Here is a 24305-nt window from a genome sequence, read left to right as displayed (position 1 = left end):
GATCGGCGCGTCGACGTCGCCTACCTTAGTACCATTGCAAACAATGCCAGTGCCCGTGACGATACCGCCGATGAACATGCCGTTTGCCGCGGACGGCTTCCAATCCATCGCGCCGCCGTTTAACCCGATGTGAACAATTCGGAACGAAACAAAGGATACACAAGCACAGAAGATGCAGATCTACAACTGAGTGACTACGGTAAAGACTAGAGGCTAAAGCAGCTGACATACATGGACAGGGCACGGGCGAGGCGGCAGCAGTAAGGTACGCGAGATACAGGTCCAGATTACGATTGGTACGGAACTCGTCGGCGGGCGTTAGGCGGGGCGATGTGATCGGGGTAGCGGGGGAGGAGGTCATCATTGGAACGGAAGTAACGGTCCATCTCGGAGACGTCAAATTCGGAGAGCGGCACAGGCGATGACGGTGGTTGGGGATGAAGATCCACGTCCACGACAGCAGCGCCGCCAGGGCCAGGAGTCTTTGCAGGCTTGCCGCCAAGACGATGCATGCGCTTCCGCTTGGCCTTGATGGGTTGTTTCTCGACGCTCGAAGCAGGACCGGTAGACGACGCGTCGCGGGGTGGAACACTACGGACAGTGAAGTGCTCAAGTGTGCGGGTGTAGGGCGAGAGCGTGTGGTTCGAATGGGAGAGCGTGGAGAGCTTCGAAATGGAATTGTTGATGAAAGGACGGAGGACAATTTTTGGGTCGTGGTCTGTGTAGTCGGATCCCATAGGAGAACTGGGCTGGAATCTATCGAGAGTGGAGGAGGCGGCTGACAACCGACGCGGGCGGGTGATTCGGATGCCTGCTTCGCCTTCAGAGGGCGGTGGCGTTGGGACGGAGCGTGTCATGTCGCTGGAGAGACGGCTCTGCAAGCTCGACGGGCTTCCTGGGCGTGAAGGAGGAGAGCGATAGAGTGGTGGCACCGGAGGTACGGCGGAGAAAGACCGGCTTGCTTCCATGGTGTCTTCGCGCCATGAGTCCACGCCCAATCTTGACGGTGTCCTGCTAGTGAAAGGCGTTGCTCCGGCGAAGTACGGGTTGTAGTTAGGTCCGTAGCGCGACGACCCCGAGGACGAAGGGATGTTCAGCGGTGGGGGTCGCACAGCAGTACGACTTGCAGGTCTGCCGACGATGCTCGACATCTCTCCTGACGGTGAATCCTCCCCCATGGGCGAGAGGATCTGCGACTGCGAATGGTACACCCGTGGTCGCATGATCGTGCCACCTCCGACGGCAGGAACTGTCTCGTACTCCACCGCATCTTCTTCTGGCTCTGCCACAGATGGCGGCGGCGGGGGGTTGTAGTCCGAGAGGAAATCGTCCCACTGGCCAGTGCCAAACGATCCGGTCTCGTCCATAGAGTCGTCAACGTCGCTCGGCTCCTCCGCAAGGTCTGCCAAACCTTTGCTTGGCGCAAAAAGGCTCCGGAACCCGCTGAAAACGCTCTTCTTCGGTAATCCCTCAGGACGCAGGCCATATGTCGGGTCGAAATTCTCGATGTCAGGGAATGAAGACGTCGCGCTGTCAGGAGCAGGTGTCGGCATCGGTGTCGCGGAGGCTGGCGAAGAGGCAACAGAAGGTGTCGGCCTGCGACTCGCACTAAGGCCAGACACCACCGACGCGGTGCGAGGGCGGGTAAAGCTAGGTGACCCGAGCGACGTCCGTGGCATCAGGCTGGGCTGCAGGCCTACTGGCGGCGGGAACTGTGAGTACGACGAATAGTACGACGGCGCATTGGACATCGTCGACATCGAGTCTAGGTCCCGCTCTTGCTCGCGCTCGCGCTGCCGCTGCCGGACAGCAGCAGCAGTAGTCGGGCTTGGACGCTTCGCCAAGTACGGCGCCTCGACCTTGGCCTTGACCCACTGCTGGCTGAGGCGATGTATGATGCCCGGCAAATCCTCCCTAAACATCTGGCGAAGCTGCCCCTCGATCTCGCGCTGGATGAACTTCTGGATGACGGCGATGGAGTCGAACGTGCTGTTGATGTCGACGTTCTGGAGCGGGTCCGTCTTGAAGACGAGCGTGATGCCCTTCTGGCGCGAGACGACGAGGACGACGTACGAGTTGAGCTTGAAGCCAGAGAGGCGGAGCAGCATGGGCACGACCAGCGGCTGTTTGGCTGCGAGCATGCCTCTCGAGCCGCCCATGAGGTGGATATCTGGTTGTTTATGGTTGAGCGGGTTTGCCTGGGTGTAGCTGTGAACGGGACGCGCACGGGTTACTAGGGTGCGGGATGCGCACCTGGACCTTTGTCCGGAGGACTATGTGTGCGTCGCCGGAGTAGGTGAGGCGGAATATACCGCGAAACTGGTCCATGGTGAGCTCGCCGATGTCTCTAATCTCGAGTTCTGGTGGCTGGGCGGAAGTCAGCGCTCGGAGGCGGGGAACGGGGGTAATGGAGACGGACTTGGGTACCCATCTCGAGCTCGACGACCTCTATCTTGTCGGCTATGACGGGCGGTTTGTTGCCCTTGTTGAGGGCGGAGGTGAGCATCTGGATGGCATCGGCGTGAAACTGGTCAGAGAAACGGGGCCACTTGAACGTGAAGGACATCGGTGGCTAGGAGAGAGAAACGGTGTGCAAAGCATGAGCGCAGGTGTCTGTGAGAGCTTGCTGACTGGCAGAAGGTCTTGAACAAAGCAGAGTGGGAACTATGGAAGAAACATAGGGAGAGGAAGGTGGCAAAGAGAAACTTGAGACGACCTTGCCTCGTCTGCCGGGCTCCCGCGTCGCCTGCGTGCGATCCTCCGCCTGCGCCACTTGTCGCGCCGCGGGCCGCGTCTAGCCCATGCCGCGGGTTCGAGACTGCCTCGTGTATACTGAACGCCAGTGAATACATATGGCAGTGACACGATACATCATTGTCCAGTTCCGTTACGTCTATGGATACACTAGATCTTACATGCCCAGTCCCATCAGTGACTGCGTCAGTCTCTCTGCAGTCTCATCCGGCTCCTGGCGCGACATCTCCGCAATACTCAACAATTTCTTCACACCAATGTTCAGTCTCGACGACTCTTCGTCATCGGGTGTGTCCAAGCTGCCCAGGCCCGCCTGCTGCAGCATGCTGATCGCCTGGTGGCGCTCGTTGTCGTTCGGGAATATCTCGAGCTCGTCCAGCACGCGGACGACCGCACGCAGGCTGGAGATCGGCGGGACGCGCAGCTCGGAGTCAAACACCTCTGACACACCCAGGTCCGTGAGGACTGGCCGGAGGGATGACGTAGCGAGAATCAGCAGGCGACGGCCCTTCGGCGGTCTGCGCGCGAGAAGCACGAGCAGGGTCTGCAGGACCGTGTTGGAGAACCGCGGCCCGATGGCCGTGAAGTCTGAGAGAACGGTCAGCCATCGTATCGTGCACAGGCCGGATGGCGCTCACCCAGCAGTCGCTCGATGTTGTCGATGACGATGACACTCAAAGGACTCTTGTAGCTGTCGGCGAATACCTTGTGTATCGCTGCGACCTTCTGTGACTCCGAGAAGCCGACCATGCTGTCTGGCGTGAGCAGCTTCATGAACGGATATTGTGAGGCCTGCGCGATCGTCGCCGCCAATGCCGTCTTGCCGGATCCCGGGGGGCCGTGCAGGAGGACGCTGACGAGCGGCGTGCGCGTGGATGTCCGCACTTGGTCAACGAAGAGCTTGCCAGAGCGGAGGATGTCCTGTGCGAATGTCATCAGCCTCCGAAGTGCATGCGCACAGCTGAAAACTCACGTCGATGACAGAGGAGAAGTGGATGATACCGTTCTCGACGACCTGCTCGAGCTCTCCCTTCGATACACCGAACGCAGGCTGCACTTCGTCCAGCGCGTTCATGAAGTCATCCCGGTTGACGAGCAGGTCTTCGATATCATCCGATATCCCCGCGAGCGTGCCGACCTTCACATGCCTGCTGAATGCGAAACTCGTCGCGCTCTTGACCAACCCGTTGATCTCCGCACCCGAGAAGTTCTTCGTCAGCGCAGCAAGCTCCTCGATGTTCACGTCCGGTGCCATCACGTTGTTCTGGCGCATCTTTGCGGTGTGGATGCTCAGGATTTGCAAACGGCCCCTTTCGTCGGGTAGCGATATTTCCATGTGCACTTCAAGACGGCCGGGACGGAGGAGCGCCTCGTCGATCATGTCGAGACGGTTCGTCATACCGATGATGAGGATGTTGTTCAATTGGTCAACACCATCCATCTAAAGGCATCGATCTTTAGTCTTGCACAGCACAAGTCAAGATACTTGCACACCTTCGAGAGCAGTTGGTTGACAACGCTGTCCCCGACACCAGTGCCACCACCAGTCGAGCCACGCTGCTTGCAAATGGCATCCAACTCATCAAAGATGATGATGTGCAGTCCACTCTCGTCACCTTTGGCCTTGTACTAGTATTGTATTTCTTTCAGCATCAGTCCGAGCGGCGGCTGAGAATTACGTACCTCTTTCTCAGCGTCCGCGAAGAGTTTACGAATGTTCTCTTCCGAGGCACCGACAAACTTGTTCAGAATTTCAGGACCGTTGACGATCTTAGGCTCGCGGGCATTGAGCATTTTGCCAATTTGCCTTGCCATCAGGGTCTTACCCGTTCCCGGTGGGCCGTGGAGAAGAATACCCTTGACGTGCGTGATACCGAGCTTCTCCACCAGAGCAGGCGGGAACACGCGCGAGGCGAAAGCACGACGGAAGATAGCGCTGAACTCCGTGTCAAGACCACCAATACCCATATCCTCGAACTTGAAGTTGGGAGCGAGAATAGCATTTGGGGGCGCCCTGTATGCAGCATGATGAGCGTACGAAACATGGAATGTAAAAATGGTCGTACTTCTTTGCGCTCGACTTGATCTTAATCGAGCTGTCGCTGGCCTTGATGAAGGTTATGTCCGTCTTCTCCATCACGACACCATGCGCGTGGTGTGTATGTGCGTGTCCCTCCGCCGCGCCGCCCTTCGCAGGCAGGTCGAGTGTATGCAGTCCCTTCACGACGGCCTTCAAATTCTGGCCGTGGAACTCGAACACAAGAATCTCGCCGAGGGCGAGCACGATGCCGCTAAACGCCTTCGTGAAGTTGTGCACCATCTCGTCCGCGGAGAACTGCTCGGCGACCTCGTGTCCGCGGCGGAGGAAGCCGACCTCGATGTCGACGGACTGGAGGTAGGGCGGCGTGTTCATGGGCTCGACGGTCACCTCGTCGCCGGTGAGCGAGAGCCCAATCCATTGCCGCTGAGTGGCGGAGGCACCGATCGTGCCTTGGGCGAGCTTGCCCGTGTTATCATGCCTGGTGCGCGGGGAGGTCAATTCATTTGACTGGCAAGTTTCAATGGAGACGGTCAATGAGTTTGGGTACGCACCGAGTCGTGAGCGGGAATTGCTGCTTGACGAGGACGTGCTGTCCCTGGGTAAAGTCGGAAGGGTGTACAATGAGGCAGTTGGACAGAGCCAGTATATCGCTCGGTGCTGATGCTACAGCATAGCTAAACAAGCCAGTCAGGAATGCATCACATCAAGCTTGACGTCCGCGGCGTACCTTCCGTGCGATTGCGCCGGACGTCTAGAAGATTCATATCCTCCTCGTTTCTCATACGCCGTGGGATCATCGTATCTTGGCGGCACTCTGTGCGACCTCGCTGCGGGCTCCTGATCGCGGTAGCTCCCTCCCGGAGGGACGCGAGAGTATGGCGTTTGCCCGGGTTGCGGGGTGTTGCTGCCTGAGCGGAAGAAACTCATGGTAGGAGTAGAAGCTGTGGGTATGGACCGTCTATTTCGTGGTGTAGATGGAGGTCTGGAGCAAGTGTAGTACGTGGAGACGAGATGCTGAGCGGTCGTGGCTGAGCATGCGCGGGTGCACCGCGACGCATCTCAGATCTGGGTCCTATCAAGCACGTGGTTATCTAGAGTGATGCGGGTTAGGGTTGGCTGTGGAATTTGCAGATTTGAGATCTCCCACGCCTGCTTCCTCCATACATCGACTCGACAAAATGGCTACTGCAGACGCAGTGTCCGTCTTCGCAGAGGGGACCTTTCAGGAGCAGGCGAGTGACTCCTACGTTAATTCTTATCTTTTAAGCTCACCAAGCTCGTGTCGTCTAGATTCGCGAGCTCGTAGACTACATTGCACGCACTCGATCCGAGGAAGAACGCCCGCTTTTCGTGCAGCCTTTCGCCGACCTCCTTGAGACCACTGAGGGCCAGAAGCCAATTGAGGAAGATGAACCCCGGAGAGCAAAGGTGTTCACCACCGTGTTGGGAGAGGTGAAGGGCTTGGGAGATGGCGCAGACAAGGGTGCGTGCTCAAATCCGTTAACGTTATACCATCCGCTGAGCACCACGAATGCAGAGATTGAAGGATTCTTCAACCTCCTTGTCTCACATTTCGTCAGCTTGCTGCCCCTCGATGCCCCCGAGACCAAGGACCACCTTGCCGTTCTGCTCCAGACGATCGCCACCGCCGACCACCAAGCATTCGTGAAATATCGGATGTACGTTCGTTTCTATACGCGCCAGTAGTACGTCTGTTAACGCGAAAAGCAGATTGTCCAATCTATACAACGCGCTTCCTCGCCGATCGAGTCTGCGGCTACCGGTGTACAAGACTCTCCTCCAACTCGCCAGCGACAACGAAGAGATCGAGCTCCTCAGCCTCGACCGCTCAGACGTGGAGAAGTGGGTTGCTGAATGGGACGTCCCCTCAGAGGACAAGAGCAGCTTCCTGCAGCTCGTAGCTACGTCCTTCGCCAAGTGCGGGCAACTGTACGTGCCGTTATTCGCTTCCGTCCATTGCTTCCCTTAACTAAACATGGCCTGACGCCTCAGGGCAACATCATACGACTACACCCTCTCATACATCCGTTCACTCCCTTCCGACTCCCCCGTCGCCCAGGCCGCCGCAGTCGACGCTATTGCAGCTGCGCTCCGCCTCCCCTCCCTCTTCGACTTCGACACGCTCTTCCGGTTAGATGCCGTTGTCGCCGCACAGGATCATGAGCTCTTCTCCCTGCTCAGAATATTCATCAACGAGGGTCTCCCCGAGTTCCAGGCATGGGCGGGTAGTCACGCAGACGCCTTCGCGAAATATGGTCAGTGCAATTGGTTGCACGCTCTGTCCATTCAGGAGATACTCATTATGCCTGCAGATTTCGACCAGGCACAGCTCGAGCGCAAAATCCGTCTGCTTGGGCTGACCAGCCTCGCCTACCAAAACATTGGAAAGGAGCTGTCATATTCCACCATCGCCACTACCATCCAGATCGAACCCTCGCAGGTGGAACGATGGGTTATTGATGGTAAGGGCTTCCATTCATGGCATTCTCGCACAGACCTTCATGCCGCTCTGTAGTCATCCGTGCTGGCCTGGTCTCAGGCCGTCTCTCGCAAAAGGCACAAACCTGGCACGTCACACGCGCAACTGCACGCTCGTTTGAACGTTCACAGTGGGAGCTCCTCGAACAGCGCTTGCATACGTGGAAAACAGGCATCGCGAGCGTGCTCGACGTCGTCGCAACCGCAAGGCGACGAGGCGGCGTTGAGGCCGTGGCGACTGCGACCACCGCTGAGGCACCTGCGGCAGTTCCACAGGCAGCTGCAGCTGCAGCTTGAAGCCTGTAGTTCAGAGCCAAGGGATGTAGTGCTAGTCTAGGAAAAGGGAAATGCTTCCCAGGTGGCTGTATCATGTTGCTCTAGATGCTGTTTGTGCTATGCTGTATTGTAGTACAGATGCGGGGTAGGAACTCTATGCACGGCGGTCCATATTCGAATGAGGCGACGCGAGTAACACAGAGCAGTGCGACAGACGGATCTAAAGCATGGCGCAGAGTGTTTACCACTCTCCGTCGAAACCAATGAAACCTGCGTGAACAGTCATCAGTCCTCAGCAAACCGCACCGATTGTTGTCAAGATAGCTCACCGGTAAGCAAGAACACGGGGAAGAAGCGCTTCTTCTCCAGCTCCGAACACCAATTCCACGCACTCGTAAGCCGGCCGTCGATGCACGAGCCAGCATCGAAGTAGTTGCCCGCACCCGAGCCGTCGAACCCGTGGCGGAAGAAGTCGCCCAGGATCTCTTTGCAGCAGTTGTCCACGCCGCCGAACTCGTCGTCGAAGTATGATCGGAGCGCGGGGCTATTCTCGGCGACTTTGGGGAGTTGCTGGAGGGCGTTGCAGATAGGGAGCAGGATGCGGTAGATTTGTGAATATTTGTCTTCGCACGCACGAGAGTTAGCAATGCGTTCTGTATCGTTGGAGGCAGTGATAGGAGCGCTCACCAATGAACATGAGCGCATTGGGCACGTTGTGGTCACCCATATGGATGACAGACGAGCCGACCCACGATCCAATGCTCTTCTGCGCGCGATTGAGAATGACATGCATCATGCGGGACGTCTTGGGCGCGGCTTGGACGCGGTTCAGGCCCTGACCAGTGTCACGCAGGCGGTATGATGCGTTTTCTGATAGCAGGTCCTGCTCGGCAAGGGACCAGAGATGGAACATATCTACACGCTGCTTAGATCCGAAGGACACTACGGGCTGAGAAAGCGGACGGACCATGCAGGACTTCACGCCAGAGCGTCAGACTTTGTATAACATAGGCATACTGCTTCGAATGGTCGTGCGTGAGACGAGCCCCGCCCTTGCCGCTCCTGATCGCCAGGCTGCTCTTCGAGTCCTTCGCGCTGTTCGGGCTGAAGTACTTTTTGAGGTATGAGATCATCTTGTCGCACGGATCGCGGTTGACGCGCAGGAACGCATGGTTGTCGCCGATGCTGTATAGGCACTGGCGGATCTGCTCCTGGCTGAGACCTTCGCGGACGTACTTGGCCGAGAGTGACTCGATGGCGCGTTCCTTCGACTTGATGTCCTTCTGGATTTCTCGTCTTGAACGGTCCTCCGAGTATATCTCTTTCGTTGCGGTCGCAATGAGGTCGTCACGCAGGATGTCCAATGCGTCGTGCTCTTCGAGGATGGCGTACACAGTCTTAATAGGCTGGACACACGTAAAACCGAGGAGATCTCTGACTTCGGGTGTTTGACTGTCCTGTATAACACAAGTTTGTACACGTGCCAGAACTAAGTGGGGATATGCTGACCTGCAGGAGATACATCAGTTTACCGTATGTGGAGCGCATCTTGTCTGGGCTCATGATTTTATGGCGACGGCCCAACTCAAAGATCTGCTGGTAGAACTCCTCGTTCGCTGCGAAGTCACGGTCTTGGAAGAGCTCCTGGCCCTGCTTGTAGTCTGCCGACAGGACGAGCCCGGACATGATCGCGCACAGCTCGCGGATTTGGTGTACGATTCGCTTCGCCTTCGAGAGGCCGCCGCCAAGGGTATCAATCTTGTCGGTGTACTCTGACACGTTGAGGGCGGCTTCTAGCAGCCGGAGATACTTGCGCTCGCCGAGGGTCAGACGCATGGGAACGAACTTCGCCCGGTCGACGAACCACTCGCCAACCGTGGACTCATCCGCGACGGTACTCTTCTCCCCGGCGGCCGCTGTTGAAGAGCTGTCCGGCTCGTCATCGGATTCGTCATCGACATGCATCTATGTGACGCGATTCATGATTCTCTGTCAAAGGTAGGACATATTATCAATGTGCATGGACTTACTGCATCCCCATTCGAGGCCTGCGTACCCGGCGCTGGAACCGCCGTCTCGCCTGACGCACCCTCGTCTAGTTTGGCTTTCTTGTCTCTCCGCGCATTTTTCAAAGGTTTAGTCGCATGACGTTTCCGGGTTCCTTTGCGATGTTGCGCAGCGAAACAGACTTCACAGAATTCGTCGTTACACGTCTCGCAGAAAAGCTGTGCAGGCTGGTCTGAAGAGTGCTTGTAAACACCGTTGATTCCACTATAGCTAACAACTCACCTTCACACTCAACACAGAACCCTTGAGCGACCACGCCCTCAATAGTTTCCTCCTCTGGAGCTTCGTCTTTGGACACCGAAGGCTCTAGGTTGTCGTGGTCGCCATCCAGGATGCTGTCAAGCGAGAGACCATGACCATTGGCTTTTGGGTGAGATTGATCGTGTCCCATGGTCATGTCGTCTGCCATTTTGGTCCAGAGCAGCACCTATCAGGGTGCCCGTGGGTTCGATAACTTTAAGTAGTGATGTAAAGACCAAGGAGAAAGTGGCGCCGAGGAACGGGTATGTATGTACACGCGCTGTACACGCGTGCCACAACGGCGCTCTCGGTGGTGGCTTTGTCATTGACAACATATCGACCACCCTACGGTGGCCCACATCGGGAACGTTGGACAGGTTGTGTTGGAAGGCGGCGAGGGAGACGCGTCGCGCAGAAGTCCGAGGCCGCCTTCTATACCGCTGAGGCCAGCCAAGACAACTCAGAAGTTAATGCCCATTACACTGTAGCTGTCATTTCTACGATACATGTCCAAGCCAATCTACGTTCCGGACGGCCTACTCGACTGTTAAAACGTTAAGGGCGTACAATCCCGTCAGGCGGCTTCATATACTATACAAGTTGTGTACAAGAAACACGACTCGAGCTCGAATCTTCCCGTAGCCAATGTTACCCTATGTCAGATCGCGGAAGAGATTATCAGCAGGTCATATAGGGCGATGTGGTTGTCTGAACAATGACATAGGTTGCTCATGCATGACGAGTCGTATTCACTTCCGCATCCTCTTCTTGAAGCGTTCCATCACCTTCGGAGAGATGTGAGATACAGCCAATCGGTCGTATGTTTAAACGTACCATCTCGTCCGTAGCCCTTTGCGGCCGGTCATTTCTTTGTGAGCGGGGTTCATGGTCTTCAGGGAGCAGGCCCAAAGCTTCCAGTTTCGCGTCCCGAATGATGTCTGCATCAGACTTTGCTTTGAGATTTGGTCGGTAGACTAGCAGGAACGTCAACGTCGCCCCCCAAGGTATTGTGGTTATGAGATACGTACAGCGAGCAGCAACAAGATGCTCCTCATCGTTGCCCGTCTTCTTTCGTCGGTCTTTGCGCTCTTCCGTCAATATTCGCTTCGCCTTCTCAGTATCCTCAATATTCTTCAGCCGAGTACTACGCGAGACGTGGTCAGCGAGCCATAACTTGCAGGAGCTTGAAGAATCTGCTCACTCCATTCCGAGGTCGACCTCCGGTATAGCCGTAAGCATCGCCATGCTATTCGTGACACTTCCTTCATCCTGCTCCTTTTCTTGGATCAACTTGTACTTGTCCGCTATGTTGAACAATTCTGCATATGGGTCTCGCGGCCCTTCGTCCTCCAGTGGCTCGTTAGAGGACCCTGTCCGCAGCTTCATGTTCTCCTCAATGTAGGCCATCCTGTGACATACATTATTACTGCGGAACGAAGCTGCGAAGCATAGCGCGTACATATGTTTATCCACGTCGAGCACGTTCGTCTGCTGCGTGAAGTTGTTCGTTCGTACGACCCTCCTCGCCTTCGCGTCTGCATCTTCCCCTTCGCTGCGCATATGATGAGTATTGACAGGCACAGTTGAGTAGCAGATATCACGCACTCCTCATCCTCATCCTTGCTCGTGCTGCCCTTCCTCAAACCCCCGACATCCTCCTCCTCCCTTGGTCTCTTCTTTTTCTTCTTCACGTCGCCCTTAACGAGTTTCTGTACATCAATACCCTCTCTTGACCGCCTGAGCCTTCGAAGCTCTATGAGGTCAGCTAACCTGCAGAGAAAGCAAACACCGGTCAATCCACTAAGACGAGACAATCGTAGAGAGACCGCCCAGAGGACCTACTCTAGCTTGTCCTCCCCTCCTTGCAGCTGCTCTTCGGGTTCCTCAATTTCCTCGACCTCTGGGGATTTCTGGCGGAGATGTGGGCGGGGTGCAGTACGTTTCCTAATCATGGCGCAAAGGGACGTTCAAGGCAGGGTACAATGTTCGACAGTGCAGTAGCGCCCACGCATGGCACACCAAAGAAGTAATCACACCAAGAAGATCACAAGCGGGGCCGCGATTATATTTGCATGGAACATACGAAAGCATTATAGGAGTAGTACGCGAAACTCGCATGCACTTTTACATACACAAGCAAAAGGACGACAGCGACAATGCACATGTGAACATGAAGACTACAAGACCTAAACTATGATTCGTCCATGGGATCCGACATCCTTTGATGTCAGCATCTTCCCTTGGCCAGTTACCAAGGATTTTCGTGCGCTTCGGCCGGGTCAAGAACCGGTGTCACCGACCTAGGTGTGGGAAGCTGTGAGGTGCTCCCTCCGTCGGGCTGCTCCCGCCTGCCCAAGAAGCTTGCGAGCATCTCGCGACTGGTGTCGCTCATCTCAGGTCTAGAATGTCGTAGCACATTGAGAATCGAATCGGCAGGCGGAGGGTGGAGGTCGGGTGGAGGAGGCGAGGGCGGCATGGCTTCGAATGCCGCCGGAGAGGCGTATCGAGAGAGCAGCGTTTCGGGCGGGCGGATACCCCCACGCCTGAGACGAGGAGCAATGACCTGACGTCTTGCCTCGTTGATGTCCGAGATGCTCGACCGACGTGTCGTGAGAGTGTTGGTATCGTCGACTGCGGTCGACTGGCCAGTCGTGAGTGCATACCAAGTCTGCGATGAACTCGGGCCACTGGACGATGAAGAGGCAGCGCTTGGCAGATCCGCGTTGCTGTCCGAGTGTCCTTCAGAGGTGTCGAGTGTCCGAGGAATTTCTCCTCGGAGGAGGAGGTGGGCAGGCACAACGGCCGGAGTGTGGGCACTAGAGGGTGATGCTAGAGGAGGCTGCCCGTCCCGCAGTGAGCCACCTCTGGTGAGCCTGAACCGCCAAGTTCCATCTGTGGATTCTTCCGGTTCAGCTCTGACTTGAGTCTGCTCTTGCGAGGTCTGTCGTATGGATGATCGCCGACGCGCCGTGAATTCGTTGAAGTCGACAGTGCGTGAGCGTGCTGGGCGACGTGTGGAGTCGCTCCGAGACAAGCTTGCACCAATGCCTGTGCCGTGTGATCGAGAACCCGAGCGATGAGACAAAGACCGTAGAGGTGGGGAGACAGACCGCGGACTGACGGGTAGGACAATCGGTTCGCCTACGTCAGAATCTCCCGTAGTCTCCGAGTGTCTCAGTCTATCCAGCAGCTGAGGAGACGGGGCGAATGAAGGCGCCGCATACGAAGTGGGTACGTACGCCTCGTACAACTCGGTGTTAAGACGGGCGCCCTCACCGTCCCACAGTGTGTCAACGTGCTGCGAGTCACGAGTATCCGTAGGTTCGTCCTCTTCGTCTGTGATCTCGGCCACGAGATCGGCAACAGTGTATCCAGACCTATTGCGATTGTTGTGTCGACGGCTGGAATAAACGTGTAGTGGAGCAGCTTGCATTCGAAGCGACTTGGCGGTGCGCTCAGAGATGAGCCGACGGTCGAGCTGGCTGGTTCGCGTACGCCGGTCGGCCATTTCCTGCGAGATGCTGTGAGCGGTCCACAGGGTGGAAAACATCAAAAGGTAGAGGCGCAAAAGTTCGAGATACGGGATCGGCAGCTTTGCACTGTATGTGCGCCTGCCGCGTTGGTAATCAAACGACAGAGTACTTCTGTCGCCGTACAGTGTAACGGTAGCTCGAAGATCGTCCCATATTGGCCCTAATATAACGAACGATGGAGTCATTGGCGTGGAGGCCTATTGGCTTCGATGCCGACCGCGACTCGCCAAGGTAGTGTTGCGATGTGTCCTGCCCACGAAGGAAACATCCCCATGTGAATGGAAATGCACGAACCTTAACAAGGACTTCAACAAGTGTTGCCGTGAAGGAGTCGCCTTCATCCAACCCCTCCACAAACGTTTCGTAACTGATGGGCGGCTCTCCGGCTTCCAGCTTGATTCGCTGTACCGCTCCGATTCTGTGATCCAAGAATGAGCCCGACTGGTAGGGTGCGAAGGTACTTAGTGCGGGTACTCACACCAGATTCTTCATTTTGGATTGTAGCACCTCGTCATGGTGACCTAGTGTCCTACGCGAGCGTAAGATACGTGAAATAGGGTAGGTTCACGGATATGTACCATTTGCCCATGGCTGAGAGGGGTTGACGGCTGCGAAGAGGCGGTGGTGGGACCAGTCCAAGAGACAAGACGCATACGGTACGAGCGCTCGTAGGCCGGGGTTTGTTTGCATGTGTTTGTCTTCACCGCCGAATCGAGAGTTGACTTGCGGTGGGAGAGCCACACGGTGTGTCATCTTCTTTCTCCGTCTCCCTCCATCGTCGCAGGGACAGGTGTGCCATTTATTCATCAAACCATACGAAAATAGTTCTTGGTACGTCCGTGCACGCCTCGCATCACACGAGGTCAATTCAACAGTGCTTTGGAATAGTCCACAAAAGCGTCTGAGGAAGTGCTGACGAGTCCGACCTCTCTGCTGCGACTTACTGTCCATTCTTGATTCCCCCCAACCCACCCACACGTACCATGGCCACGGCGTACGCTCAGCCGTTTCCGCTCGCCAATCCTGTGCACAAAGTCGAGAAGCCGACCTTCGGGCCAGACCTCGCTGTCCGGCTTATCTGCCCCGAATGCAAAGACCCGAACCCCAACATCGTTGAGCAGTTCAGCAGCGGCGATCTTGTATGTGGTACGTGTGGGCTGGTACTGGGAGATCGAGTGGTGGACACTCGTAGCGAATGGAGGGTAAGTAGTGCACCGCGTGCCATCCCCGTCCTGTCATGATCCGCATGCTTCTCTCGCTCACCTCCTTCAGACGTTCGCCAACGACGAGGGCGATGACCCGTCGCGTGTTGGAGCGGCATCAGACCCCCTCTTGGAGGGCATGGAGCAGCTGGACACCACCATATCCTTCCGGGATGGTGGCTCTGGCATCGCCCGCGAACTACAGCGCGCAGCATCTCGCTCCTCCGCCTCGCGCGCGGAGCGTAACCTCCTACAAGCATTCCGCGACATCTCGTCGTGGTGCGACCAGTTCTCCCTTCCTAAAACGATTTCGGACATAGCGAAGCAGCTGTACAAGCGAACTGACGAGGAAAAGCTCCTCCGCGGGAAGCCGTCCGAAGCCATCATCGCTGCATGTATCTTCATTGCGTGTCGACAAGCTCACGTCCCGCGTACCTTCCGCGAAATTTGCAGTCTCACCGGTGTGAGCAAGAAGACCCTCGGGCAGTGCTACAAGGCAATGGAGCAGGCGTTCAACCTCACGCCGGGTGCGTCCGCTCAGGGCGGCCGCCACATTACCACGCCCGCTGCGGCTCGCGGCCCAGAGGACCTGCTAGTGCGGTACTGCAACCACCTCGATTTGCCCCCTAACGTCCAGCCCATTTGCTCCGACATCATCATCAAGGCGCGCGAGCTGGGCATTGCGGACGGTCGCTCGCCTGTATCTATCGCAGGCGGCGCCATCTACTTCACTTGCCATTTGCTTGGTAAAGTGAAGAGCGCGCGGGAGATCAGCACGGTCGCAGGTGTTAGCGAGGGCACGATCAAGCTCGTGTACCGGCTGTACTACGCCGACAGGGAGAAGCTGGTCAAGGAAGAGTGGATAAAGGAAGGGAAGGCCGATGTAAGGCGGCTTCCTATGGACCAGACGAAGTAGAGGAAGATGGGGCAGAGAAAAGGAGATAACATCGTATGGACATGGCCACCGTCGTATACCATATGCATCCGTAATACAGTGTTGTACATATAGCCTTATGATATGACAATGTTATGTCACTCGTTATGATCTAAATCCCTGAGCAAGGCACGGATGGAATAGCGGAGCGAGGATTGATAGGTACATGAGCATCATCTTCTACCTTTGTTCATCTTGCCGCCGCCGCCTTCTCTGGCTAATGCTGCGCTGCCCTTGCCCTTGCTGGCAGACCGTATGGCCTTGCGAACGTTCAGCACGTCGTGCCCACCAGAAGACTTCGCCTTCTTCATCGCTGGCTCGCGATCAAGCTTTTGTAAGATGGCAAGATTATGCGACTTTTCCGCCGAGGCAGAGACTTCCGTTGGGTCAAACTTCGCGATAAAGCGCATGTAATTAGTCATGCGCATGAGCCTGTACTCTGACGACTCGACGCACCTTCCGCTTGACACCCTTCAGCTTCTTCTCACCCTCCAGCGTCTTGTCGAACTTGCCCATGCTCGCCGTACTTGCACGCGTAGTTGCGAGTGTCCTGTCAATCTGTTTCTTCCGCTCACTATTGGCCGGAGCAGCGCTGCTCGCATTTGAACCCTGTGCGCGCGCGACGTTCTGCTTGTGTTGCCGCTCGTTCTTGGCAACCTTGGTTTTGCGGGCGTCGCGTGCGGCTTTGACAGGGTCATGGTCTGCGTCTGCGGGCCGACAAACCCAGCGTCAACTCTCCACCGATATACTGAGCTTCCATGAGACGCACCTGCGTTTGCTGGGACCTCAGTAATCCATTGCTGCTCTTCCTTCTTGTTTGACCCCTTCCATCCCCAGCGGTCAACCCATTCCTGCTTCTCCTCATCCCACACCTTCTTTTCCTTCCGCTTCTTTTGAATCCCCTTCGCCTTTGCGAACTGCTCCCACTTCGTTGGGGGCTTCGGCTTCGGAAGAGGCTTGGCGCGAGGGAGCTGTGTTGTTGGTGGCGGTAGTTTTGCGAGGGGTCCGTCAGGGGAAGAGGTAGTAGGGAGGGAGAAGAGGGCAGAGACTAGTGCTTGGACGCCATCGCGAGCAGTCGCCTTGAGATAGTCCTCGACATCCTCACTATGCGATTGTATAAGAGGCGAGCATGATCATACCCATAGATGCACTCACTTGTAGCTCTCTGCGTCAATGGGGTTCAAGTCCGTTACAGTGAGGAACCCGGCGTCGACTTCGAGTGGAATTTCTTTCTCGACAGTGACGGCTTTTCTGCACGAAAGGACTTCTCAGTCAGGGTGGCTGGGAGCGTAAGTCCAGAGCACGTACTGCTTTGCTGCCTGCGCAGCCAAGATGTCTGAAACGTCCATGGAAGACTCGCCGGAGAAAGAGGTGGGTAACCGTACAGCGTGGATGCAGTGGATGTATCGACGAAAAGAGTGTGCAGACGGATCGGGCCATATCTCAGATCTAAGATTAAGATTCGGGAAGCCAGAGGACCAGCCTGAGCGGGCGCCACCAAGAACGACCTCATCGAGACACATATACTTATACGCACATCTGCATCGTGTATGTATACGTGTAAGTGCCTCGTTCTCATGATAAGATGTCAGTGTTGCCTTGGTCATGATTATTTCTTGCTGCCTTGCTCGACGAAGATCACACGCGCACGCCAAAGGAGTTGAACGGATGGCATCCTCGGTCTGGCAGCGAAGTAGCTACTTGATGTCACCAACGACCTCACAAAGCCTACGAGATTGCTCTAGATGCATTCGCACATCAGCACCATGTGAATTAACCCGGCTCAGATAAGTATCATGATGTAGGTCAGCGATTTTCTTCCCGAGTTCCCTTGCTCCTCCCAGTGGTCCTGGGCCCCTTCAACGACCCGATCTACACATCCGAAACGCAGTGCGTATGGAGGCCTGCTTCTGTCGAAAATAACATGGCTAACTCATTCTCTTTGCTTAGAGCGTTATCCAGCCGTACTACTCACTCCGTTGTCATTGCCGTCGTCGCCATCGTATGTGGCACCAGGTCGGTGTTCAACCAGGCGTACTCGAACGGTCACCAGATTATTGACTGACACAAGCTTTCTTGTTACAGCGACCGACAGCTTCCGATGCCCGGTACATGTGCACACTGTCAGGGGCCTGCGACCCGCCAATGCAAGGGTTGTGTCGCGTCTACTGCCTGGTACTGCACAGCGGATTGTCAAAAGATCCACTGGCCCGAACATCGCTTCGAATGCGCGCCGACCCGCGAATTGACGACGGCTGATGAACTAGCGCGAGCCGTCTACCGGCGACGCGCTCCCGACGACGACGATACGCTTCAGCAGTATGGCTTCGCCTATCTCTGGACGCACCAGGGAGACACCCTCTTCCAGGTGTATATCAGCGTGCTCAGCGATACTGGAGTCCCAGCGAAGAGGCTTCATCAGTGGCGGGTGTCAGGGCGACTGTTCGATGAACTGAAGACGGAACTCGGGCGCCATCCTGGTGAACCTCACCAGTATTTATACACGTGGCTACTGCAAAACCCCTGGATCTTCGACAACGAAGCGGTCATGCGTCCAGATTTCCTTATTTTCCGTCCGCACAAAACACCCATAATCGAGTACGTTGGGCTTCCCAAATGGTACACCGACGAGCATCTCAAAAATGCCAACATGTCCAAGCTTTGGCAGCAGTGCTTCAGCTTGCACGTACAGGTGCTTGCTGATCTCGACCATCGCGCCCGCATCTTCGGACACCATGACGAATGGGTTGTATTCGGCTTTGCCGCATGCATTACCGAAGACGTCGAGGCTGAACTACTGGCTGTCTATGACATGCTCATGTGGGACTGTACTTTTGAGGAGTACTACACGGCATACAGGTCCGCATCGCTATTAGCACTCTTCGACGCCAAGGGTCTCGGGGATAGTATTCGGGAGTTCGATTGCCTAGAGGATCTCCTCAGCACATCCCCCTCCGCGATTCGTCTCGTCTACTTCCTCAAACAATCCGTTCTTTGGGATAATGTACCACTTCGTCCAGACGTAGCCAAGTACTTCGGCTTCGTCAACTGCCGGACTACGGAGGAGAGGGCTCAGCTCAAGAGTCTATACAAGCGATTGTTCGTCGAGGTGCTGGTGGACCCGGTGCACTTACACCTGGCTGCTGCACGCGGGAAGCTGTACGACGTGGCCTGCCTATTGGTCGCTATGAGTGACACCGAAGGCACGCTCTTCCATAGACTGCTGAAGGAAGAGTGCCCTAGTTCGGTCGCCGAGCATTTGCTGTTCGCCCGCTACACGGTAAGTGTTGCTAGTTATACGTCGTGATTAACATCCGACTTCAGCGCCATCCTACAGGAGGGCGTGGACATGACTGCATCGGGTAACTTATCTTGATACAGTACGCTGACATTCAGTGTGATTTTGGGAGGACCAGCTTACCGACTGCGGGCCGTACTTGGTAGTAATGATCGTCCACTGTGCTGTATTTCCGAAGTAGTCGTATCACGACATTGGTTTCTCTCAGCTGTATGCACATCGTTGAGAACCGAGCAATCTCGGCCATGATGCTAAAAAAAAACCGTCAAACAGCGCTGCATATGAATCAGGGAGATGATTGAGGTTTGTGGGATCTCATTCTACCATACTTGCCAAATTCGGAGGAGGGCCGAGTCGTTGTGGCTACGCCACCCGCGAAATGATCGCTGTTCACTACCACAACCATTCAATATTCAATCCTCGAGACGAGGCAAGTGAGGCTTCCTTGGTTGTTTGACATGATCTAACTTTGCGAGATCATCAAACGTTTCTTAGCCTGACCTGGCCGAATTCGATTCCAAGGTCCTGAGGAACGCTTGAGTCGATCCCTTTCAAGAGAGTGACTCTGATACAGGCGCAGCCACTGCTGGCACCGTTAGTACGTTCGCGTCAATCCTCGAAAGGGGGATATTGTCATTGAGTTCCTCTCTCTAGGAATAGTATATAGGGGCACAAATCCACCTAGAGCCAATTGCAAGACTTTGAAGTAGTATCGTTTCGCCGTCTATCACTGCTGCGATGGTCCTGTTCTGCGCGAAGTGTCCGAAATACGCCAAGCGAAGATGCAAAGCCTGTCATATCTCAAGTGCCCATTACTGTAGCAAAGATTGTCAGGAGCAAGACTGGCCTGAACACAAGTTCGAATGCGCCTCGAAGTCGTCGTCCGATATAGACACTGCCGATCGATTGGTGCGCGCGGCCCATCGCCGCCGCCTACCGCACGACATGGACACTCTCAAGGACTACGGCTTCGTGCGAGCTGCGATGGTGGATAATATTCATGAGCTTATGGACTTCTGGGCGGAGTTCATCGTCTCGCTGGAGATCTCCTCGGGGTCGATACGGAACTGGCGGCGGGACGGGATCTTGTGCCAGATCATCGAGTTGGGATACAACGAGACGGGCCGTGCCAGCAGGAGCCAGGCGTTCAAATGGTTCCAGGGTCACCAATGGATCATCGACCCCAGGATGGGTCCTCCCCGGAACCTTGGACAGGAACGGCAAGCCGTCGACGCACGTTTTCGCCTGTGGACTGGTCTTCCGGAGGTTGCTTTCCGCGACCACGACGCTGTCAGACCGACATGGTCCCAGAACAAACGCACATGCTACGACTTCAGCTCGCAGGTGTTCAACCACTTCGCGCTGCTCCCTCCTGCGGCGATCTGGATCGACTTTGGTTTCTGCGTCTGCAGTAATGGTCGACAGGAGAAGAAGCTCGAGGACATCTACAAACGCTTCTTCGAACTGCACACGTTCGAGGAGTTCTGCAGTGCCCGCGAGAACGGCACGCTTGTGTCCCTCATCGACCCGCTTCTGCCGGCTTTCGGGTGGCGCAAACGCACGGAGCTGTTGGACGTCCTGCAGAACCATTCATCGTCGAGCAACTTTAAGTTGGTCTGGTCTCTGAAGGCAGCTATTTTGTCCGACTTCCCTCCGGCCTTCCTGCAGGAACCATGCAAACCGATGTTGAGGGAATACGGGTTCTACAATGTGCGGACCGCTGACGAGGCGAAGGAGCTCAAGCGGTTGTATAGGCGGCTGTTCCTGGATGCCAATGTCCGTCCATTGAAGTTGCATGAGGTCGCGACGGCAGGCGAACTCTACAGTTTTGCCAATTACGTTCTGGGATTCGGGAAAGAAGAGAGGGCGCTGTTCGGGAGGTTGCTCAGGAAGCGAGCTGCAGACTCGCCTGCACACTGTGTACGTGCGTACTGTTTCTTCTGGAGCTTAGACGAGCTGACGGATTTGTCGCAGTCCAGCACTCAAGAACTCAATCGGTGTCCATGGGAAGTTTTACAATACCTACCATCCAATCATTACCACTAGCCCCGTGTCATCCGTGACGTTCCGCATGCAGGCTTGCAAGCAGTGCGCGGAGACTCCTAGGACTATATTCCACGATCGATCTCGGGAACGACTTCAGGCGCAGGGCAACTGCAGTCATTCCATACAATCATAATACGAACCCCTCCACTGCTCTCCTTATCCTACACTAAATTCTAGACGCGAACCATCCCCGGATAATTTGCTGCTATGATAGTACAATGCCCGCGATCGTCATCGTCACACAAGTACTTCCTTCAGGCACCTATGTATTATATGTTCGTCATCTTCCCTCTGCGCTTTGGCGTATGTTTTGGCGATAAATGCGACGAGTCATAGCATGTGCATGTGAGGTCCGGTATACCTGAGCGATGTTACTGTGTTAGCCGCTCACGACTAAGTAAGGAGATCACAAATTCGTATGAAGCGACTCTATTGGCAGTAAGTAGGCAGTGTAAAACATTTCAGCTAAGTATCCCGTTGGAGCGCGCTCAGTTTGCCCGAACGTCATGTTCTCTTGCCAGGCTGCCACGGTGACCACGCCCTCCCCCGCCGTCGTCAGCGACCCCAGGCTCCGGATAGTCGCCTCGCCTCGCTTGCTACGCTCTTGATCACTCGTGTTTCCTTTGCTTGGACCTCGCTGGTGAAGCAACGCGCCCGAGGGGCAACCGGTCGATTGGAAGGAAGTGAGCAACCTCGGTTCGAAGCGGGGTGTACATCGGTTCCTTTGGCTTTCAACGTAAGTCCGACCACGTTCACGGTGCGCTCTAGTTGCGTACGATCATCGGCTCGATACGTTTGCTAAGTTGTCCTCTCCTTTGACCCCGTAGAGGTGCCGCAATGGCTTCCCCAGACGCCCCCTCAGTGTTGACGAACTCCATCACAAGCTCCCCTATCCCTATCGGCACCTCCCCCGAACGATCCCATTCTCATTCTCCCGTTCGCCTTCGAAGGAGCAATAGTGACATTGCAGACGTCGACCCTACCGTCTCGCACTCTCGCCCCCGCCTCTCGCCGACGTTGACTAGAGCATACAACCACAATGACCCCGAGGTACGCGAACGTCAGCGCACCATGGATGCTGACATGGCTATGCATCTCTCCCGTGCTCGGAGCAACACCGTCACCTCGCCTACTACATCGCCCATCGCTCCCGTTCCGCGTCCCCTGTCCCCGTCGGACAGCCCCGTGAACTTCCCCGTTCTTTCTCTGCAAGAGGAGCAGGACGTCAACGATGCACAAGGACGTCTGCACATAACCTCCGACCCAGACCGCGCAGAACACTACCATCCGGGCCCAGCACCAGACGCGCATCTCAACCACCTGAGTGCGGCTCACGACCCTTCCCTTCTTGTCTCGATGGAGACGGCGGACATGGAGGCTGGGCTTCCCATGTACCAGGCGAGCGTCGGTGGGCCAACCCCAGAACAGCAGCAGTATGATTTCAGTCCGCTGGAGGCGTTCGCTCGGGAGGAGAAGGCGCGACTCGGTATCCAGACTCCCGCGAGCCCTACAGGTCCTCACTTTGGCCGGCCGCCCATCATGCCTGCGCCCCACAACCAGGGTCAGGGCGAGACGGACCCGAGTCCAAGTGGGAGCCATTTCACGATCCCACGTGTGCGGCATCGCAAACTTTCGCAGAGCGCACCCACTCCGCGACGGGGGAAGCTCGCGCTATTCGAGCAACCAGGTTCAGGAGCCGCGCCACCGACATCTGGTACGACGCTCAGTGCGGTTCCGTCGTACGACAACTTCAATGACCTCGTGGACGGCGGGCCTCCGGGGGCTGGGGGTACTCATGGACCTGGGACGGGGCACGACCGACCATATCGCTTCTCCTTCTATTCGAATGCGCTGAGTGCAACCATCCACGCACGAAGTCTCAGCGAGTTGCCTGCGGAGGGGCAGAACTTCGAGGATCTGTTCTTTGGACGAGAGCCGGCGCCGCAGAAGCCTCCTGGGCCTAGGCCAGCGGCCAACGGCAAGCCTTCTTACGCCCAGGCGAACAACCTCGGGTCGAATCCTGGATCACTGCTCACTTCGCCAAGGTTGAACCCTATTGGTCCTGGGACATCGAAAGTGTTCAGCGGTAGCGAGAGGAGAATACCTGGAGACGCGGCGGTGGATGGTTGCACATGGTGGTTGGACGTACTTTCGCCTACTGACGATGAGATGAAGCTGCTCAGTAAAGTGAGTAGGAACGACGGCCAATTCCGTGTGCGGGATCTGACGAAGATTAAATCCAGGTCTTCTCCATCCACCCTCTCACGACAGAAGATATTCAGATGGAGGAAACCCGGGAGAAGATCGAGCTGTTCCGGAACTACTACCTGGTTTGCTTCCGTGGCTTTGACCAGGATCCGTATAGCCCGACGTATCTCGAGCCTCTCAACATGTATATCATCGTCTTCCGTGAAGGCATCCTCTCGGTGCGTTCCCATGACATGTGGCTACGTGAGCTGAGTTCTGATCGTACCGTCGCTTTTGATTAGTTTCACTTCCGCCCGACCCCACATCCACAGAACGTCCGACGGCGAATCAAGCAGCTCAAGGACTACATCAGCGTCACCTCCGACTGGATCTCTTACGCACTCATTGACGACATCACCGATGCCTTTGGTCCCCTCATCCAGAGTATCGAGTACGAAGTCGACAGCATCGATGAGCTTGTGCTTATCTTGAAGGAGGCAGAGCAGAGCGACATGTTGCGGAGGTACGTCACATCTTGTGTACTCGGCTCTGGCAGTGGTTTTGACATGGTTTCGTGTAGAATCGGTACATGCCGCAAGAAAGTCATGGGTCTGCTGAGACTCATGGGCAACAAGGCTGACGTCGTGAAGGGTCTTGCCAAGCGGTGCAATGAGAACTGGCGCGTCGCACCGACATCCGATATTGTGAGTCAGTTCCTCCGCATATCCGGTCCATTTGCTCATTCATATCCAGGGCCTCTACCTCTCCGACATCCAGGACCATCTGATCACGATGACGCAGAATCTGAATCACTACGAGAAGATTCTGTCCCGCTCACACTCCAACTACCTCGCGCAGATCTCAATCGAGATGACGGAAGCGAACAACCAGATCAACGACGTGCTCTCCAAGCTCACCGCGCTCGGTACGGTGCTCATTCCTATGAACCTCGTCACTGGTCTGTGGGGTATGAACGTCCATGTGCCTGGCCAGGAAGTGGAAGGGTACGCGTGGTTTTGTTCTATCATCGGGGCCTTGGCTGCGTTCGCCGTCATCGCCGGCTGGTCGACGTACAAGTTGATGGTTCATCGTTGACCGATGGATGCTTGGACATCTTGGCGGTCTTGTTTTCATCTGGAAAATTCGGAGACTATCGCATCATCGTTCCCACTGGTTCGCGACATGGCATTGTTATACAGTCATCGCAGCATTAGTTTGACATACAGTA

At 55.9% G+C, this 24305-nt stretch overlaps 11 protein-coding genes across 11 annotated transcripts; 5 read left to right on the top strand and 6 right to left on the bottom strand.

Annotated features, from left to right (window-relative positions):
- Positions 1–117: 117 nt before the first annotated feature.
- C8Q71DRAFT_169770 (uncharacterized protein) lies at positions 118–2801 on the bottom strand. Its single transcript, XM_047916735.1, has 3 exons — positions 2420–2801; positions 2254–2367; positions 118–2198 (listed from the first exon to the last, which is right to left on the bottom strand). The coding sequence occupies exons 1-3, from the start codon at positions 2564–2566 to the stop codon at positions 288–290; spliced, it is 2172 nt and encodes a 723-aa protein (XP_047776392.1). The 5' UTR covers positions 2567–2801; the 3' UTR covers positions 118–287.
- Positions 2802–2805: 4 nt separating this feature from the next.
- On the bottom strand, positions 2806–5829 carry C8Q71DRAFT_813476 (vesicular-fusion protein SEC18). Its single transcript, XM_047926076.1, has 8 exons — positions 5523–5829; positions 5347–5469; positions 4821–5273; positions 4438–4768; positions 4249–4383; positions 3728–4195; positions 3393–3675; positions 2806–3342 (listed from the first exon to the last, which is right to left on the bottom strand). Exons 1-8 carry the CDS (start codon positions 5720–5722, stop codon positions 2912–2914), a joined length of 2424 nt encoding a protein of 807 aa, XP_047776391.1. The 5' UTR covers positions 5723–5829; the 3' UTR covers positions 2806–2911.
- A 144-nt stretch (positions 5830–5973) lies between these two features.
- C8Q71DRAFT_798024 (PCI-domain-containing protein) lies at positions 5974–7591 on the top strand (the record flags this gene model as incomplete). Its single annotated transcript, XM_047925789.1, has 7 exons — positions 5974–6027; positions 6086–6278; positions 6333–6474; positions 6527–6745; positions 6809–7071; positions 7129–7278; positions 7332–7591. The coding sequence occupies 7 exons, from the start codon at positions 5974–5976 to the stop codon at positions 7589–7591; spliced, it is 1281 nt and encodes a 426-aa protein (XP_047776390.1).
- Positions 7592–7811: 220 nt separating this feature from the next.
- C8Q71DRAFT_712263 (uncharacterized protein) lies at positions 7812–10028 on the bottom strand (the record flags this gene model as incomplete). Its single annotated transcript, XM_047920847.1, has 7 exons — positions 7812–7840; positions 7900–8193; positions 8258–8485; positions 8538–9027; positions 9080–9535; positions 9601–9809; positions 9860–10028. 7 exons carry the CDS (start codon positions 10026–10028, stop codon positions 7812–7814), a joined length of 1875 nt encoding a protein of 624 aa, XP_047776389.1.
- A 300-nt stretch (positions 10029–10328) lies between these two features.
- C8Q71DRAFT_772027 (hepatocellular carcinoma-associated antigen 59-domain-containing protein) lies at positions 10329–11875 on the bottom strand. The gene is made up of 7 exons (XM_047924385.1): positions 11720–11875; positions 11483–11647; positions 11337–11429; positions 11079–11285; positions 10906–11021; positions 10712–10851; positions 10329–10662 (listed from the first exon to the last, which is right to left on the bottom strand). The coding sequence occupies exons 1-7, from the start codon at positions 11827–11829 to the stop codon at positions 10627–10629; spliced, it is 867 nt and encodes a 288-aa protein (XP_047776388.1). The 5' UTR covers positions 11830–11875; the 3' UTR covers positions 10329–10626.
- Positions 11876–11917: 42 nt separating this feature from the next.
- On the bottom strand, positions 11918–14050 carry C8Q71DRAFT_772024 (uncharacterized protein). Its single transcript, XM_047924384.1, has 4 exons — positions 13989–14050; positions 13889–13939; positions 13705–13828; positions 11918–13388 (listed from the first exon to the last, which is right to left on the bottom strand). Exons 1-4 carry the CDS (start codon positions 13997–13999, stop codon positions 12126–12128), a joined length of 1449 nt encoding a protein of 482 aa, XP_047776387.1. The 5' UTR covers positions 14000–14050; the 3' UTR covers positions 11918–12125.
- A 115-nt stretch (positions 14051–14165) lies between these two features.
- Positions 14166–15663, top strand: C8Q71DRAFT_772020 (cyclin-like protein). Its single transcript, XM_047924383.1, has 2 exons — positions 14166–14612; positions 14683–15663. Exons 1-2 carry the CDS (start codon positions 14394–14396, stop codon positions 15526–15528), a joined length of 1065 nt encoding a protein of 354 aa, XP_047776386.1. The 5' UTR covers positions 14166–14393; the 3' UTR covers positions 15529–15663.
- On the bottom strand, positions 15664–16981 carry C8Q71DRAFT_772017 (ribosome biogenesis regulatory protein-domain-containing protein). Its single transcript, XM_047924382.1, has 5 exons — positions 16855–16981; positions 16702–16797; positions 16316–16650; positions 16003–16253; positions 15664–15938 (listed from the first exon to the last, which is right to left on the bottom strand). The coding sequence occupies exons 1-5, from the start codon at positions 16893–16895 to the stop codon at positions 15720–15722; spliced, it is 942 nt and encodes a 313-aa protein (XP_047776385.1). The 5' UTR covers positions 16896–16981; the 3' UTR covers positions 15664–15719.
- A 666-nt stretch (positions 16982–17647) lies between these two features.
- Positions 17648–18922, top strand: C8Q71DRAFT_725455 (uncharacterized protein; the record flags this gene model as incomplete). Its single annotated transcript, XM_047921702.1, has 2 exons — positions 17648–18826; positions 18884–18922. 2 exons carry the CDS (start codon positions 17648–17650, stop codon positions 18920–18922), a joined length of 1218 nt encoding a protein of 405 aa, XP_047776384.1.
- A 310-nt stretch (positions 18923–19232) lies between these two features.
- C8Q71DRAFT_772014 (uncharacterized protein) lies at positions 19233–21232 on the top strand. Its single transcript, XM_047924381.1, has 4 exons — positions 19233–19274; positions 19340–19442; positions 19499–20764; positions 20819–21232. The coding sequence occupies exons 3-4, from the start codon at positions 19583–19585 to the stop codon at positions 20888–20890; spliced, it is 1254 nt and encodes a 417-aa protein (XP_047776383.1). The 5' UTR covers positions 19233–19274; positions 19340–19442; positions 19499–19582; the 3' UTR covers positions 20891–21232.
- A 1047-nt stretch (positions 21233–22279) lies between these two features.
- C8Q71DRAFT_798019 (cora-domain-containing protein) lies at positions 22280–24172 on the top strand (the record flags this gene model as incomplete). The annotated part of the gene is made up of 5 exons (XM_047925788.1): positions 22280–23077; positions 23134–23316; positions 23380–23600; positions 23658–23781; positions 23831–24172. The coding sequence occupies 5 exons, from the start codon at positions 22280–22282 to the stop codon at positions 24170–24172; spliced, it is 1668 nt and encodes a 555-aa protein (XP_047776382.1).
- Between the last annotated feature and the right edge of the window lie 133 nt (positions 24173–24305).

Source organism: Rhodofomes roseus (genome assembly GCF_022264815.1).
Source record: "Rhodofomes roseus strain CIRM-BRFM 1785 chromosome Unknown C8Q71scaffold_17, whole genome shotgun sequence".
Lineage (NCBI taxonomy): Eukaryota > Fungi > Basidiomycota > Agaricomycetes > Polyporales > Fomitopsidaceae > Rhodofomes > Rhodofomes roseus.
This window is presented reverse-complemented; position numbering and strand designations above follow the sequence as displayed.